Here is a 17,495-nt window from a genome sequence, read left to right as displayed (position 1 = left end):
GGCGAAGTAAAGTACTTCCGGGTCGCAGGGGGACGGGAGGGGGAGCCGGAAAGGCTGCCTCTCGTCACGTGACGATGGACGCAAGGGCGTAGATGGCCGGAAATCTGACGCCAGCGCCGAGGCGCCGGCTCTGCCAGAGGCGAGGCCGGAAGGCGGGGGAGTCGTTGAGGGGCGCGCGCCGCGGGGGCGGAGCTGTCATCGCGCAGGCGCGCGCCTCCGGCGTTCCTAACCGCGCCCACCCGGGGCCGAGGCCGAGAAGATGAAGAGGCAGGGCGTCCCCCAGGAGCGCAAGCGGGTGCGTTTGGCCCTGAACCCGCCGGGTGAGAGCCAGTGGGGGTGCCGAGGGCCGCGGCTCGTCTGCCGGGAGGGGCAGCGAGGGGCCGCGGAGCGCGCCGGGGCTCGGAGCCGGCCCGGCCCCGTGGGCGCGGCCCAGCCTTGTCGGGCCTTTCTCCGCCGGGAAACCGGGGCTGAGGGCGGGGGCGGGGAAGGGAGAGGGACCCGCCCCCTCACCCCGCGGGGCCCGCCCCCTGACCCCGCGGCCGCTCCCGCCTCTTGCCTCAGTTTCCTCTTCCGCAAAAATAGGTTAATAACAGGCCGGCTAGATGGCGCAGTGGAGTCATTAGTACTTGAGTTCAAATCCGAGCCGTGTGGCCTTGGGCAAGCCACTTCACCCCATTGCCTTGCAAAAACATCAAATAAATAAATAATATTTAACTTGAGCTAAATCCAGGTCCACCTGGGAAAGCACTTTCTCAGATAAATTAAAAATATTGTGAGATCTTTGGGAGTTTAATTTTTCAGCATACTAAGGTTTATTTTTGTATCTTGCAATTTTTAGAAATGACAGGTGGATTTCTTATGGAAGTATGTGTGGATTCTGTGGAGTCGGCTATAAATGCAGAGAGAGGAGGTAAAAGAGGTACAGGGGAGGGGGGGGGTTGAGGGGTTCTGAACCTTTCTCCCATGCTTGCACACTGTCCCTGGGGAATCCCTTGTAATCACAAGTACTTGGGGGTCTGGATCTAAAACTGCCTTTCTGAACCTCAGTTTTGTCTTCTGGTTAATGAGTAGTGAGATAATCTAAGATCCAGCTCCTAAAAACTCTACGATTTTGTGAAAAATGATTGAAAATATAGTAGCTAGGTGGTGTGAGAGTGCAAAAAGCATCCCACCTGGGATCTCAAAGAATCTTCTTCCTGAGTTCAGATGTGACTTCTAACATTTACTAGCTGTGTCACTTAACTCTGCCTCAGTTTCCTCATCTGTAAAAGGAGATGGAGAAAGAAATGGCAAACCTCTCTGGTATCTTTGCCAAGAAAAGCCCTATTGGGATCACGAAGAGTTAAACACAAAAAAACAAAAGCTTTATACTAAGGGAAATGTGGGGCGATCTTCTGGTTCAGCCCACAGCATGAAATTGAGAGCCAAAAAGAATTAAATTTACTGGTGGGAACGTTAGACTAATTAAACCTGAAAGATAATTTCAGAAATTTATTGCTATCATAATAACTGGCACATTGTTTCACCTTACCCAAGGTCACCATCCATTGTACTTTAGAATTTCCCAGTTAGGGCAGGTAGGTTGCACAGTTGATAAGCCACTGACCCAGGAGTCAGGAAGACCTCAGTTCAAATCTGAACTCAGATACTTAATAATTACCTAACTGTGTGACCTTTGGCAAGTCAATCCCATTGCACACAAAAAAAAATTTTTTTAATTGCCTAGTTAAATTTAAAAAAAAAATCATTTTGTTTTTCCAGCTACACACAATGGTGGTTTTCAACAATTTCTTTTTTTGCAAGATTTGGAGTTTTTCAATTTTTTCCCTCCCTTGAGAGAAAGCAATCCAATAAAGGCTATACAAAGGCTATACATGTATAACTGTGCTAAACATAGATCCATATTAATTATGCTATGAAAAAAGAATCAAATTGAAATGGGAGAAAGATTAAAAAGCATAATTTCTAATTCAGCTTTTAAAAGTTGAGGATAGTAAGCTTTGGTCTGCATTTAAATCCCTCAGTTCCCTCTCTGGATATGGATTGAATTTTCTATCACAAGTCTTTCATTATTTTATTTTTTTTTAATTTTTTCCCCTTAGCTGCATGCAAAAGCAAGTTTCTAAATTTATTTTCAAGACCTTGAATTCCAAATTCTCTCCCTTCCTCCCATTGAGAAAACATGTTACTTGGTATAGGTTAAAAATATATAACCATGAAAAACATTAACATAATAGTCATGTTGTAAAAGTACATATAACTCTCCTACACACACAGAAAGAGAAACTTCCAGAAAAATGAAATGAGAGAGGGGAAAAAGTATTCTTCAGTCTCTATTCAAATGCCATCAGCTCTGTCCTTGGGAGGGGATAGCATTCTTTATCTTAAGTCCATCAGAGAAATTATTTCAGTTTTTTCCATGGCTGCTATTGCTAGCTGTATTTTCCTCCATCCTATTCCCCCCTTCACCCCCATATATTCTCTTTCTCTCTCTCTCTCTCCCTCTCTTGCCTTTTACCCTGTCATCATAAGTGTGTCTCATCTAACTACCCTTTCTCACTCTTTTGTCACCTACATTCTCCCTGTCCCCTTTCTCACATCCCTTTTCCTCTCCTATTTTCCTTTAGGTTAAGATAGATTTCTAGACCCAATTGAGAGTGTATTCCCTCTCTGAGCGTCTTCCGGTGAGAGGGTGAGAGTAAAGGCTCACTCACTCCCCCTCACCTTCCCCCCTTCCATTCCACTGCAAAAACTTTTTCTAGCCTCATTTATGTGAAATAAAATAACCCCATTCTACCTCTGCTTTCCCTTTCTCTTAGTACATTCCTTTCTCCCCCATTAACTCCATCTTTTTAATATATTATACCTTCAAATTCAGCTCTCTCCCATTCCTTTTCTATATATGCACCTTCTAACTGCTCTTATAAATGAGAAGATTCATATGAGTTATCATTAACTCATCTTCCCTTTCAGGAATATAAACAGTTCAGTATCATTAAATCCCTCATAATTAACCCTTCCCACCCATCCTCTCTGTTTCACCTGAGGCCTGTACTTGAAGATCAAACTTTTCTGTTCAGCTCTGGTCATTTCAACAAGAAAGTTTGGAAGTCCTCTATTTCTTTGAAAGTCCATCTTTTCCTCTGAAAGAGTATGTTGATTTTTAGTTGTAATCCAAGTTCTTTTGCCTTCTGGAATATATTCCAAGTCCTATGATCCCTTAATGTAGATTCTGCTAAATTCTATATAGCTCCACAATATTTGAATTGTTTCCTTTTTTGGCTGCTTATAATATTTTCTCCTTGACTTGGGAGTTCTGATATTTAGCATTAATATTCCTGGGAGCTTTTATTTTATGATCTCTTTCAGGAGGTGATCGGTGGATTCCCTCAATTTCTATTTTACCCTCTGCTTCTAGGATCTCGGCAATTTTTGTAGAGAATTTCTTGAAATATGTCATCTAAGTTGATTTTTTTTGGTCATGACTTTCAGGTAGTTCAATAATTTTTAAATTATCTCTTCTGGATCTATTTTTCCAATAAGATATTCCATATTTTTTCTAGTTTTTCATTCTTTTAGTTTTGTTTTATTGTTTCTTGATTTCTCACAAAGTCATCAACTTCCCTGAGCTCCATTCTACATTTGAAGGAATTAATTTCTGCAGAGAGTTTTTGTGTCTCTTTTTCCATCTGGTCACTTCTACTTTTTAAGAAATTTTTTCTTCTCATTGACCTTTTGGACTGCTTTTTCCATTTGATCCAAACTGGTTTTAAGATACTATCTTCAGTCTCTTTTTTTGTATCTCCTTCACTAAGCTACTGCCTTGTTTTTCATGATTTTCCCACATCACTTTCATTTCTCCTCCTAATTTTTCCCCTTCCTCTCTTAATTTGATTTTCAAAACCGTTTTTTAAGTCCTTCCATAGCATGAGACCAATTCATATTTTTCTTTGAGGTTTTGAATGCAGAAACTTTGATTTAAAAAAAATAAAAACAAAAAAAAGAAACTTTGATTTTGTCATCTTCTGGGTGTTTTTTGATCCTCCGTAGGACCAAAGTAATTGTTTGTGGTTGGAGGTTTTTTCCCTGTTGTTTGCTCATTTCCCCAGCCTATGAATCGATTTTACTCTTTGTTAAGGTGGGGCTCTGCTTCCAAAGTAGAGGGTGCACTGTGCCAATCTTTTTTGGGGGGGGTTGCAACTGTTTTCTGGGGTACCACCCCCCACACACACCCCTCAATTCCTTCAAGGTCTTATAGGAGGCTCTGACTGCTCTCCTGGCCTTGTGCTTTGGTCCTTGAATGACCACAAGTACTCCCCTCTACCCTGGAGCTGTGAAGAGGGTCGCTGCTCTGTTGCAGACTGTGAGCTCTGTTGTGCTTCTGCTCCTTTTCTTGAGACTGGGGTCCTAGACTGAGACCGAGATCATTTTGTGGGTTCTGTTATTCTAGAATTTAGTTAGAGACATTATTTAAAGGTGTTTGGAGTGTTTTTTGGTAGAACTCTTGGAAGTCCCTACCTTTACTCCACCATCTTAGATCCAACACCCATAGTTAAAGGATCTTCAAAGATTTCCACCCTTTCAGTAACAGGCTTTTAATTCTTTGCCACTTTTAATCAACTTGGTCCTTTAAGTTTTAACCAGTAACTCACCCAGGTCCTAGTCCTAGTATAACTTAGAATTACTCAAAACCAAATTCTATACTTACTCATCTGTAAAAAAGATTTATTATACCATTGGGGATAATGCAGAAATTTAACAGTCCTTTGTAATAGTCTCCTTTGGAGTCCTGTAGAAACTTTGAGTAGGAGATTAACTTTTAGATCCTTCATTGATTGAATTCACTCAGGCTGCTAAATGTAGATGATACAGTTTCTTGTTTTGATGACTTTTTGAAACAAAGAAAAACAGTTAGATTTTGTCTGAGATTTCTAATGACCTTAAAATTCTTTTCTCACAGGTGCTGGTCGCATTGAATTGTGTTCTGATTTGCTGGAGGGAGGAACTACACCCAGCATGGGTGAGTGCCTGGTTCTTGTAAATGATTTTCTATTAAACCCCTGAGCCTAGCCCATTGTATCACTCAGCTAGGGGTGTTTAACAAATGTTTTGGGGTTTGTTGCATTCTTTTGGCCAACTATTGCTATGATATAATTGACATATGATGTAGATTTTGAGAACTCCTGTCTATGTACGGGAAGCAGTGTGTTATTGTAGAAGGAATGCTTGAGTGTGTGACCTTGGTATCTTTCTGCCTTTGCTCAAATAAACTCGGTTTCCTCATGTCTAAAGTGAGCAGGTTGGGCTAGATTTATGTGTCTGCAGTCATGTATCTTTTTATGACCATTCAAAACAGAAAATTTGCTTTTATGAAGATTTCTTTCATTCTGAGAAGGGATTAAGCAATTTGCATTTGGATATTTTGGGAGTTGGTTTTAAATAATGCTTCAGAAGACTTGGGAGGAAAAATTTGAATCTCAGTGATTCTGCTGGCAGAGCATGGAGACTTGTAACTGTTAGATCTTTAGACGTCCCCTACCAGTAAAAGAATGTTATACAAGAAATTTTATGGAATCCTGAATGAAAAGTCCTTTAAAGATTTCAATATCATTTTTTACCAGTTTGTAACATTCCAGTTGTCTATCACTCAACCATGGCTCTTGTGCATGTTCCCATTTTTACTTTGTTCCCACTCTCTATTTGAATTTCTTTTGGCCTTGGCAGTTTGTTCTTCCTTTTCTGCTGCTGTTGTCATTAAGGAACAGATTGAAGAGGCCAGAATTATTTTTGCATATGTTTATTTCTAATAGTTAAGAGTTTATTGCCCCTGCTTGATTTTCTTTTTTAATCTTTTCACTATGTATTCTTGTAGGTGTTCTACAAGTGGTTAAGCAATGTGTCCAGATCCCTGTCTTTGTGATGATCCGACCACGTGGAGGTGATTTCTTGTATTCAGATCGTGAAGTAGAGGTCATGAAAGCAGATATCCGTCTTGCCAAGCTTTATGGAGCTGATGGGTTGGTATTAGGGGCATTGACTGAAGATGGACATGTTGATACCGAGCTCTGCATGGCACTTTTATGTAAGGACATAACACTGGAATACCTTTTTATTACAAATACCACAATGTGATGAGTTCCCATATTTACTCATTGTGGAAAGACTACTTATTTTTATTGTTTAAATGCAACTTAAATATCAAAAAACTTTGAAAGAGGCTACTATTCATATCTTGATGGAAGCAGAATAGACAGCAATGCTTTAATGACTTTGAAGTCTGAAAGAGGTATAGCAGTTTACACTTGAACATTGGTTTGTTCATTTGATTTTTCTCCAGTCAGTGCTAATAGCCCTAATGATTTTAAATGGTCTGAAGTGGTTTTTAAATTTGGACAGATTTCTATATATCACCATTAAGACATACATTAAAATATGTCTGCTTGAATTAAAATTGAATTGTCAGAAGAATCATGGCAGGAAAACATAGAATGGTTTAGGGGATGAGAAAAGGAGGAAGTAGAGAAAACATTTTAAACTATTTTAAATTTGAATTTACTCTTTCTTTAATACTGTCCCCAGAACTAGAGAACATGTAGAGTCCAAGGAATTCTTCCATGATTTTTTTCTCCTATTCCACTGAAACATTTTTTTGTTTGTTTTTTGCAAGGCAATGGGGTTAAGTGGCTTGCCCAAGGCCACACAGCTAGGTAATTATTAAGTGTCTGAGGCCAGATTTGAACTCAAGTACTCCTGAATCCAAGGCCAGTGCTCTACCCACTGCGCCACCTAGCCACCCCCCACTGAAACATTTTAAACTATGTGACAGTGTGCTGTGGGAGTAATAGTAGTGTGTAGGAATATGAGGTAGAGTAGAAGGAACCTCCACACTTCCAGACCAAAGTATTGTATGGCTTGTTGAAAATAGAATAGATAAAAGAGGGAAAGATTTTGTTTTCAATTTTACAGTTTTCCCCCAATCTTGCTTCCCTCCCCCCACCCCCCCCACACAAGGCAGTCTGTTAGTTCTTTATATTGTTTCCATGATAATACATTGATCTCAGTTGAATGTGATGAGGGAGAAATCATATCTTTAAGGAAGAAAAATAAAGTGTAAGAGATAGCAAAATTACATAATAAGATAATGTTTTGTTTTTTTAGTTAAAGGTAATAGTCTTTGGTCTTTGTTCAAATGCCACAATTCTTTTTCTGGATACAGATGGTATTCTCCATTGCAGATACCCCAAACTTGTGCCTGATTGTTGCATTGATGGAATGAGCAAGTCCATTAAGGTTGATCATCACCCCCATGTTGCTGTTAGGGTGTACAATGTTCTTCTGGTTCTGTTCATCTCGCTCAGCATCAGTTCATGCAGATCCTCCCAGGCTTCCCTGAATTCCTTTCTCTCCTGGTTTCTAATAGAACAGTAGTGTTCCATGACATACATATACAACAGTTTGCTAAGCCATTCCCCAATTGATGGGCATTCCCTCAGTTTCCATTTCTTTGCCACCACAAACAGCTGCTATGAACATTTTTGTACAGGTGATATTTTTACCCTTTTCTATAATCTCTTCAGGGTATAACCCCAATAATGGTATTGCTGGATCAAAGGGTATGCACATTTTTGTTGCCCTTTGGGCATAATTCCAAATTGCTCTCCAGAAAGGTTGGATGAGTCCACAGCTCCACCAACAATGTATTTAGTGTCCCAGATTTCCCACATCCCTTCTAACATTGATCATTGTCCTTTCTGGTCATATTGGCCAGTCTGAGAGATGTGAGGTGGTACCTAAGAGATGCTTTAATTTGCATTTCTCTAATAAGTAGTGATTTAGAGCCATTTTTCATATGACTATGGGTCGCTTTGATTTTCTCATCTATAGACTACTTTTGCATATTGAAAATAACAGTCTTGACATGAGCTTGCATCATTGCCCGGCCTTTACAAACAATCATTTATTTAAAACCAGTAGAAGGATGTTTTGGGTATTTCATTCTGTTTTTCCCTCATTCATAATTATCGAACACCTAAATATGTAAGGCCTTGTGCTTTGGGAAATAGAAGGAAAAAACAGGACAAGGTCCCTGCATATATAGATTCTCCTTTGATTTTTCAGCTGTCTCATAAAGAAACTAAGAAAGATTTTGAAAATGGGAAGTTGAACCCAGTGAAATACAGGGAGGTTTTTTTTTTTTTTTTTTTTACTAATAATCAGTGATTTTGCTTCCCATATTTATTGTATGACTTTTTGCTTACAGCTGCTTGTCGTCCCCTGCCAGTCACTTTCCACCGAGGTGAGTCACATATGTTTGAAGTTCTTTTGAAACAGACTAGTTTCTTCACCCAATGCAGTCTTATAGGACATAGTCCTTTATGTAGCATATATAAAATAAAAATTATAAATAGGTCCATGAATAAAACTACTAAATGTTGTACTGTTAACAGTTGGTTTCTTTAAACTGATAAAAATCACAGCTTTAGATATGTAAAACATTGAGAATTTTTTAAAGGAAAAAAGTGTTTGGTTGTGTGGAACTTGAAGAGAAAATGGAATATGCACATACATACATGCATGCATGCATACACAATATATACACGTACAATACATATGTATGTGTATATCTACATGCACAATTAATTTTTAGAATCCTTAGATCAAAAATAATTTGTTACCTAGTCAATATTGCAATGTCTAATTACTTAAGAAATTATCATCTTAGGCATATTAAAAATGTGAAAAAATCTCAGAATAAAAGGAAAAATTGGAACTTTCTTTTTTTATATTCCCATAGCTGTGTGACTTTGGGCAAGTCACTCTTAACCCCATTCATTACCTTAAATAAAAACAAATAAATAATGCAATACAACTTTCAAATGTAAGATACTTCCAGAGAATACTGTTAGTTTTCACTAGAAAGAAGGATCTTGAACATTCTTTCCTTAAGTATTTCTTCATGTTGATTTTTTTACTCTTTGTACAAGTATATTTCTATTAAGGAGATGAGATCTCAAAAAAAACAGTGTAGTAAATATCAATATTTCTGTTCATTTCTTTTTTTCTTTTAAGAAATTCTTGATTTATTTATGTGTTCTTATGACCTTCATTTCCATATGTATATACTGCAGACCACTAACTCCTAGTCTACTCTCAAATGGGTCAGCACTTCTGTTATTTATTGTATGAAAATTTATAGCAAATATACAGAATACAGTATTTTTGTTCCTAAAATAAAAGGGTTTTAGAGTTGCCAAGGCTGTTAAAAATAAATATTTAAGGTATTTCATAGATTTCCATTTACTCCCAAAGTTCTGGCCCCTCCAAGGAAATTATGAAGTGGAGTACCCCAGGACTTTGAATTTTATATCTCTGGAGAGCTCCTCTTTCTAGGACTCCACAAACTTGGTTTTCCTTCCAATATTAGGGTGGTATCACCAAAGGTAAATAGGGAGACACCACAAAGGAAAGAAACTGAGTAGTTAGCTTAGTCTACTTTCAGTTAAATTAGATTGGTGGAATTCTCTCAACTGTATCCTGAGGATCCCTGTCTTGTCAAGCATGCTTCTGTACTTCCATGGCTTAGAAAGCATTGACTACACTAAAACTGAGGACCAGGGCACAGAACTTTTTTTCTAATAACCTTCTAATGTCTTTGACTTCTTTCATACTTATGTTATAGGTAAAGGAAGGGAATTTTAGAGAGTTGGAGTGAAATTTAAAGCTAAAAATTATATTAAAATGCTCTGTTCTTCTATTGTGCTGTGAATTTTTTTGCATAGGATGTTAGTTAAAATGGTATGGTGTAGGGGCAGCTAGATGGTGCAGTAGATAAAGCACTGGCCCTGGAGTCAGGAGGACCTGAGTTCAAATTCAGCCTCAAACAATAATTACCTGTGTGACCTAGGTCAAATAACCCAACCCCACTGCCTGACCTCCCTGCCCCGCCCCCAAAAATGGTATGGTGTTTCAGAAATGATGAGTTTTTAGACTCTTAACTGGGATACCATTTCCCAGGATTTCTCAGATGCTGAAGGATCTTTGCTCAAAATTCAAATTGTTTTATGCATTTTCAGCTTTTGACATGGTTCAGGACCCAGCAATGGCTCTAGAAACCCTTTTGACCTTGGGATTTGAACGTGTATTGACTAGTGGATGTGACAGTTCAGCATTAGAAGGACTGCCTTTGATAAGACAACTTGTTGAACAGGTATGCAACCCTTTAAAAAATATACACATAGCATACTTTTGGTTATTTTTGGACACTGCTATTGTTATTTGTCATTATTGCTACTATGTGGAAAAAGGCAAGTAGTGTGGTAGATATTATTTCCTTCACATTTAAGGAGTCAGATTTAATTACAGTTAACTAATTTATTCACATGATTATCCACAGAAAATTTAACTTCCCTCTGCCATTCAGTATAATTCTAGGCTACCTCTTTTCTGTTCTTTGCGTGCCTAGGAAATCCAAAATGATTTCAAGTGTTAGTCTAAGAAAAATGAAATGTAGAAGTGTAAATTCTACATGACCTTCATCTCACTCCTCCATCAGACTGTATTCTAAGACCAGTATTATTTTCTTAATGTTTCATTATCTTTTCTTAGTCAAATCCCTGACCATGTATCTCCAACCCTAGTTTTGAGGAGAAATACAGCATTTCCTCCCTTATAACATATCCTTCTCAATCTACCATCATTGGAAGAAATGACAAGTAATTTTAAGTTACTGTGATCTGTATTTTTTGATAGCTGCAAAAATAATTTTCAGAATTCCTATATGAGACTGTAATTTGATTGTGTCAATCTGAAATAACGCACTTTGCTTGCCACCTGGTTGTTTATCAGAATTGTCAGTATCATCAGAGTAATTATTCCAACTGCCTTACATTGTATATTCCTGTTCTTTTTTATATTATGGAATAATATTCAAGAAAGGCCCCAGATACACAAATGTTCTAAGTATGGATAACAAGCAAGATGAACTATTGATTGTAATGCATGAAGGCAAATCTGAACTGATCTATTGTTTAAATTTGATGGATTTAAATCTATGACTGGAACATGATGATGTTTTTAAAAAAGTTTTAAAACAGTTTAAAAAAAAACCAGTATAGGTAGAAAGGGAGGTAGAGTGGCATTGTATTGCATATATATCCTCATGAAGAAATTTAGGAGCTAGAAGGGAAATGGATGGTGGAGAACAATGAAAGTGGAAATAGAGATACTTTCATTGTAGTTTACTATAGAGCATCTAGACAGAAGAAATCAGTGAGTAGTTCAGGAGATACTTTATGAACTTGGCAAAAGAACCTGGCACAGAGGAAATGTTAAAAAGTCTTTATTGTCTGCCTGCCTGTGGAGTATCTGAGGAGAGAGAGGTAAGTGAGTGGGACAGAATATATTGAGAGAGGTACAGTGTCTAGGACATGAAAGATCATAGATCTCTTGAATTTATCCTGATGAGACCACATGAGGATAATTGTGTTTGAGTTCAAGGGCCACATTTTGGTATGATTTGTCTAGAGAGTATTAAGAGGACAGCTGGATTGGGAAAGACCTTGAGATCATGCCATGCCAGGATCAACTGAAGGAGCTTGTGTTATTTATCCTGGAAAAGAGAACACTTAGAGTGGGCAGATCTGTCTTTAGGTGTTTGAAGGATTATCATGTATATGAGAGCTTAAACTTGCTCTCTTTTTTCCCTTGGACATTGCTTTTTCAGGAATTTTTCTTTTAGAATTCTCCTCATGCTGTCTCTCTTCTCCTGAAGTCTTTGTAGAAAATGAATTATTCCCTTCAATAAATTGGTGATCATTTGAGACAGAAATTTTTTTAGTGGTGATTATGAATAGTCTCTATAGTGTTTTATGGTATTTTCTTATACCTTATCTCACTTTTTCCCTGTTCCTGATGGAAAAAAAAAGCCTTGTTGGCAGATAAGGATAAGGAAACTTAGGGATAAGGCCTGAGATCTGAGATCATCCAACTGGGGCATGAGTTTAGGTCTTCTGGCTTTAAATTTTAGTAAATTACACATATTGATCTCCAATTAACTTCCATAATCTTTTAAGACACTTGGGTTCTATTCCTTCAGTGTGTTGAAATTAACCTCTTAGGTCTGGTAAAGCTCTTCTATCTTAGTTCTTTCTTAGAGTAGAAAGTAGCTTACATTAGAGAACAGAATGCAGTTACCCCACTCCAAGGCTCAAAAGAAATATGGCAGATCTTTTTGAAATCAGACATCAAACTATATAGTAAAAAACTAAATGTGCTTTTGACTCATTTCTATCCTCTGTTTCATTATCACATGCAAAGGAAGAATATTTAAATTTGCCTTTTTTCTTTTTTCAGGCAAAAGGCAAGATTGTGGTAATGCCAGGTATTTATTTATTTATCCATTTGCTAGCAGTAACACTGAAATTTAGTGTAAGATGAGAAAGGAGGCAGATAGATATGGAGAAAGGTGCTGTCTAAAAATGATATTTAGGGAAAAAATTGGCACACCTATACTGACTAAAAATTTCACAAAAGGGGTCTTTTGTTGTGAAGAGAATATTCTGGTAGAGGGTGAGCTAGAGGGGACTTAGAAATGGAGAATTCTAGCATGAGAGAGTCTGGAGTCTAGGCTTGTCTTTTTGGTGGAAGGATTTCCTGGAATCAAGGGAGTTTTCATATGGTTACTACATTTTGGTATGGTTTTTTTACTCAGGAGAGGCAGCATAATGCACTTAGGAGAAATCTGTATCAGAAGGATGAACAGCTATGTGGAATTATGCCTTTGGGGGTAATATCATTAAGGTCAGCAATCATATTTTGTTGCCTGCAAGTCAGTGAGCCTGTAAGTAGAAGGATAATCTAGTAAAATGTATTTGAAAGGAATTTGGGAAAAGTGCAAAGCGATACAAATGGAGCATCAAATAAATGGGGAGCTTTCCACATTCCTGATGAATAGAGTTACCCCACCAAATTCTGACTGTTAGCCAATAAATTCATGATGAGAATAATTTATTCTAAGTGTTTCTAGTAACATGTAAAAAATTGTGGTTTAGAAGCAAAATAGATGGTTCACCTTGGAAGAAGTCAGTTAAGGGGATCCAGGGTTAAAGTGAAGTACTTTACTCAGAAGAGGGAACTTTGAGTCAGGATATTAAGGGAAGAGGGAAGTCAGGGGAAGGAGTATTGGGAGAAGAAGAGAATAGTTATAAGTTAAATATAAGTTGGAGTTTAAAAAGAAATTTTGGAATAGAACAAGGAAAGGGACTGGATCCTAATTAGATGGAATATGTAATGGTTGTTAAAGTGAGGACTGTACATTAAAAATTGGTTAAGATTTCTTCTCTTTTTTTTTTTTTTTTTTGCAAGGCATTAGGGTTAAATGACTTGCCCGAGGTCACATAGCTAGGTAATTATTAAGTGTCTGAGGCTGGATTTGAACCCAGGTCCTCCTGACTCTAGGGTCTACTGTACCACCTAGCTACCCTTATAGTTAAGGTTTCAAGAAAGGCAGTTATCTCATTGAATTTAGAGAAAGATATTCCATATCTACCTTTGCTTAAATTTAAAATTTTATGCAGTCATTAAAAGTTTCCTAACTTACCAAAACTTGCTAAGAACTTCAGTGATAACATTGTAACAGAATTTAGTGTAAATAAATGCATAGAAACAGGTAAAAAATGTATGCCTGTGAGGAGATTCATGGTCAGCAAAGTGAAATTGGAACATAGTTCAACATTAAACTTTTAATAATGTGAAGGATTAGAGCAGCTCCTCAAAACAGGGGTAGTTAGGTGGTACAGTGGCTAGAGCCCTGGGCCTTGAGTCAGGAGGACACGAGTTCAATTGTGGCTTCAGATTCTTAATAGTTACCTCACTATGTGACCTTAGGCAAGTCACTTAACCCCCCACTACCTTACAAAAAAAACAAAAATTAAAAAAATGAGGATTAACAATATAACAGTTGACCCAGTTAATTTTTGTAGAAAATAATTAAATGGTCTCAGTTGTCACTAAAGTCACTTGAAATTCCTACTTTATTATGTTCATTCTTTGTGAAATTATTCAGTACAGATTTAGAAGAGTTCACACTTAATTGAACATAGGGCATTTTATACATTGCTTAGAAACTATTACTAATAAGGATTGAGTTAGAAAGGTGGGAAAAGAATAAACAGGTCCAATGGTTGTTATGCATCCAGACTGTAATACTGAGAAAATATATCTAACCCAGAAGAAAATCTATAAGTAATAGAGAAATTTCTTGAAAGTGAGGTCTTACCATTCATCAGTCTTAGCCAAAACCAGATATTTAAAACTGGTCGTTTATGGCTGCAGGATGGCTTGGAATTCAGTGAGACATGAAAATTTGTTTCTGTTCAGGCAGCAAAAGTTCTAAAGTAAAGCTTAAGTTTGTTTTTTGGTTTTTTTTAGTTTTTGCAAGGCACATGGGGGTTAAGTGGCTTGCCCAAGGCCACACGGCTAGGTAATTATTAAGTGTCTGAGGTCAGATTTGAACCCAGGTACTCCTGACTCCAAGGTCAGTGCTGTATCCACTGCGCCACCTAGCCGCTCCAGTTTCTTTTATTCTTAAGATACATAATTCAGACTTGTTTTCAAAGGAAGCATATATAAATAATTTCTTCTTTGATTTTCATCATAATTTCATTGATGAAATCCCATAGGAAGAAATTAACAGGACATAATGACAATTGCAGTTAAGGATCCTGATACTGTGTAACCTTTATCATGCATTTAAAAGTGAGTTGGTTATAAGAGAAAGTAGAATACTTTGATTACTCAAAGTACTGTGATTATAGTGACTAGACTTGTATTCATTCAAAAGTGGTTACTGATATCCATAATGATTACCCAGGGGCATTTGTAAAGTCTCAGAGGGTCTTGATTTAAATTTGTTTTGATGTTCATATTTATGTAGGATCAGTGTATTCTAGGTTTTTTAATCGACAGAATGTGGTTTACATGGTAACATTATTAACCAGAATTTTTGTGAATGTGCACTGTTCTTACTGTCATTGTTTCTTTCTCCTTCTTAATTTGGGGACCTGACCAAATCAGTTCTACCTCTCTAGGCCTTAGTTTATTTAGCTGTAAAATATGGAGTTGCCTAATGATCTCTGAAGACCCTTTAACCATGGCTGGTCTGGGAGTTAGGATTGTCAAGGGAGGGAAGAGCCTGGGAATTGATTTGGATGGTAGAGTTCTAGGTAGTGTCAAAGAGGATAAATATCCTGATCAGAGCTTGGATGCCTTGTAGAGTGGTAGAGCTGGGGCAGAAAAGAGGAATGGAGGGGGTGGCAGTATTGGAGGCCAGCAGGGCCTGGGGTGAGAGAGAGACAAAGGCAGCTGGAGACCCACTTGTTAATAAACTATAATGTCATTTACAGGGATGTGGACTTGTATTGATATTAGAAATTACGTCAGACTTGATGTCTTATGCAGCATTTTGTGTGCTTTTAAGAATATTAGGCCAAGGGGCGGCTAGGTGGCACAGTGGATAAAACAGCAGCCCTGGAGTCAGGAGTACCTGGGTTCAAATCTGGTCTCAGACACTTAATAATTACCTAGCTGTGTGGCCTTGGGCAAGCTGTTGAACCCCATTTGCCTTACCAAAAAACCTAAAAAAAAAAAGGAATATTAGGCCAGCTTGTTAAAACCTGTTCTTTTAGATTCTTGATTCATATAGTCTCACACAGTTAAAACTTCTGTGAGCAGGGGGAGGGTATATTTTTCACAGTCATCTTATAAAATGAACAATAATAGACTTGTCAAAACTCAAGATGAATAGAAATAAGGGACAGGGATGACTGGTGGGGTGCCCCATTGTACAGAGAAGGAAGCTGAGGCCTGGAGGATGGCTTTGCCAGCTTGTGGAGCCAGAAGTGTCTCTGGAGTCCTTGGCTGCCCCCAGTTGTAGAGCCATGAGAGGAAAAGAGAAATTGTCTGAAACCTCAGTGATTAGAACAGGGAAAGGCCAAGGAGAGGGGGTGCCGTTGAGTCTACAGAGCACTGGGGAGTGGAACGGGGCCTCCAATTGGTGGGCATCTGTGCCCACAGAGCTGGGGGAGGTCTTAACTTGAAGGGTGAATTGGGGGCCTCAGTGATGCAGTTGACTCTCTTCCCCAGGAGGTGGCATAACGGAGAGAAACCTGCAGAGGATCCTTGAGGGCTCGGGTGCCAAAGAGTTTCACTGCTCTGCGCGCTCTGCCAAGGACTCAAGAATGAAGTTCCGGTAGGGCCAGGGTATCCAGGCACCTGGATGGGGTCTGGCTGGGACTTGGGGGGGGGAGGTGTAGGCTCTTCACAATCAGAATCCCTTAGAATGGAAGGCCCTGCAAACTATGGCCTCAATTCTCCCCATCTCCCTTAACTTTGACCAACAGAACACATTTTAATGTAGTCCAGGCCTTATAAAGTGGGATATGCAAAGTCTGGAAGGGTGCTACTGAGGTCTGTAGAGTCTAGAGTCCAACTCATGTGTTGTCTATGGAAGACCATTGACTGAGCATTGACTGCTCAGTGCTGTCAAAGTTAATGTAATCATTTGTTCCTTTATGATTTTTTTTTTTGACAGAAATACCTCTGTTGCCATGGGAGCTTCTCTTTCCAGCTCAGAATATTCCTCTAAGGTAACGGATGTAGCAAAAGTAAGGTCCTTGAGTGCCATTGCAAAGAGTGTCCTATAGGATTATGAGAAGTCCTGAGAGAGGAGTGAACTCACACAGGATAAAGGTTCAAGGAGCCTGATGTCTGAAGCTGCCATGATCCAGATATTACAGCTTTACCCTTCTCTGGGCAGGACTGGTGATTGGCCTTGCTTGTCATTCATGGACCATGGAGAACCCTTCTAGAAGAGCCATAGTTGGAGAAGCTGCAGTCTTCTTCTTCTGATTATCCTTGCTAGCCTTCTCCTTTTCCATCATCATGATTAGAGCTGAATTGAGATTTTACCAGAGGCTTAGTGTGCCCAGTAAATGAAATTAATTAATAAGCTGGAAAAAATTAAATTCAAGATTTACCTTTGATTTACCTTTGTGAAATAAAATTTCTCATTTCTGTTAAATTTTTGTTTGTTTAATTTTATTCTGCACGAAGTCTTTAGCCTGGTAAAAAAGAATAATTTGGCTTTTGGTTTCTTGGATTAGACTTTTAAACTATTGGTCAGCTAACTAATGAGTTTGTCGATTGGCTTTTATGTGTCCTACACTGTATGAAGAGGGAGATAAGTATGAAAAATGGTTCTTGCCATTAACCGTTTCTGTTGGGGGCGGGGGGAAGAGGCTTGGCGGTCGCTTAGAGGGGGAAACATAATCACCTTATAAGGGAATGTTACAGAACTCGGCCCCTCATTGAGTAAGAGTTCATGGGAGGGAGGACAGAGGGGATAAAAGTGTCTGCTGAGAGGTGGGGGGGAGCGGGAATGTGATCACAGAAGAATAAAGACTCATTACCCACCTCAGGCGCTCTGTCTGGTTCTTCCC

General features: G+C 38.6%; 1 protein-coding gene across 2 annotated transcripts; it reads left to right on the top strand.

Moving 5' to 3' along the window:
* The first annotated feature begins 191 nt into the window (after positions 1 to 191).
* On the top strand, positions 192 to 17,080 carry CUTC (cutC copper transporter). Of its 2 annotated transcripts, none has more exons than XM_074233176.1 (9): positions 192 to 320; positions 839 to 910; positions 4,961 to 5,020; positions 5,873 to 5,938; positions 8,261 to 8,296; positions 10,074 to 10,207; positions 12,352 to 12,379; positions 16,141 to 16,246; positions 16,589 to 17,080. In XM_074233176.1, the coding sequence occupies exons 1-9, from the start codon at positions 260 to 262 to the stop codon at positions 16,698 to 16,700; spliced, it is 675 nt and encodes a 224-aa protein (XP_074089277.1). In that variant the 5' UTR covers positions 192 to 259; the 3' UTR covers positions 16,701 to 17,080. The 2 variants fall into 2 exon arrangements, with proteins under 2 accessions (XP_074089277.1, XP_074089276.1); XM_074233175.1 differs by having other exon boundaries at positions 198 to 320; positions 5,873 to 6,082; positions 16,589 to 17,075.
* The last annotated feature ends 415 nt before the right edge of the window (positions 17,081 to 17,495 follow it).

Source organism: Macrotis lagotis, chromosome 4, assembly GCF_037893015.1.
Source record: "Macrotis lagotis isolate mMagLag1 chromosome 4, bilby.v1.9.chrom.fasta, whole genome shotgun sequence".
In the NCBI taxonomy this organism is placed as follows: domain Eukaryota; kingdom Metazoa; phylum Chordata; class Mammalia; order Peramelemorphia; family Peramelidae; genus Macrotis; species Macrotis lagotis.
This window is presented reverse-complemented; position numbering and strand designations above follow the sequence as displayed.

Excerpts from the sequence above, each read along its gene's own strand:
- CUTC (XM_074233175.1), top strand. The coding sequence starts at position 260 with ATGAAGAGGCAGGGCGTCCCCCAGGAGCGCAAGCGGGTGCGTTTGGCC. Across the intron at positions 5,021-5,872 it reads AGGAACTACACCCAGCATGG|GTGTTCTACAAGTGGTTAAG; the intron begins GTGAGTGCCTGG and ends GTATTCTTGTAG. Across the intron at positions 10,208-12,351 it reads TAAGACAACTTGTTGAACAG|GCAAAAGGCAAGATTGTGGT; the intron begins GTATGCAACCCT and ends TTCTTTTTTCAG.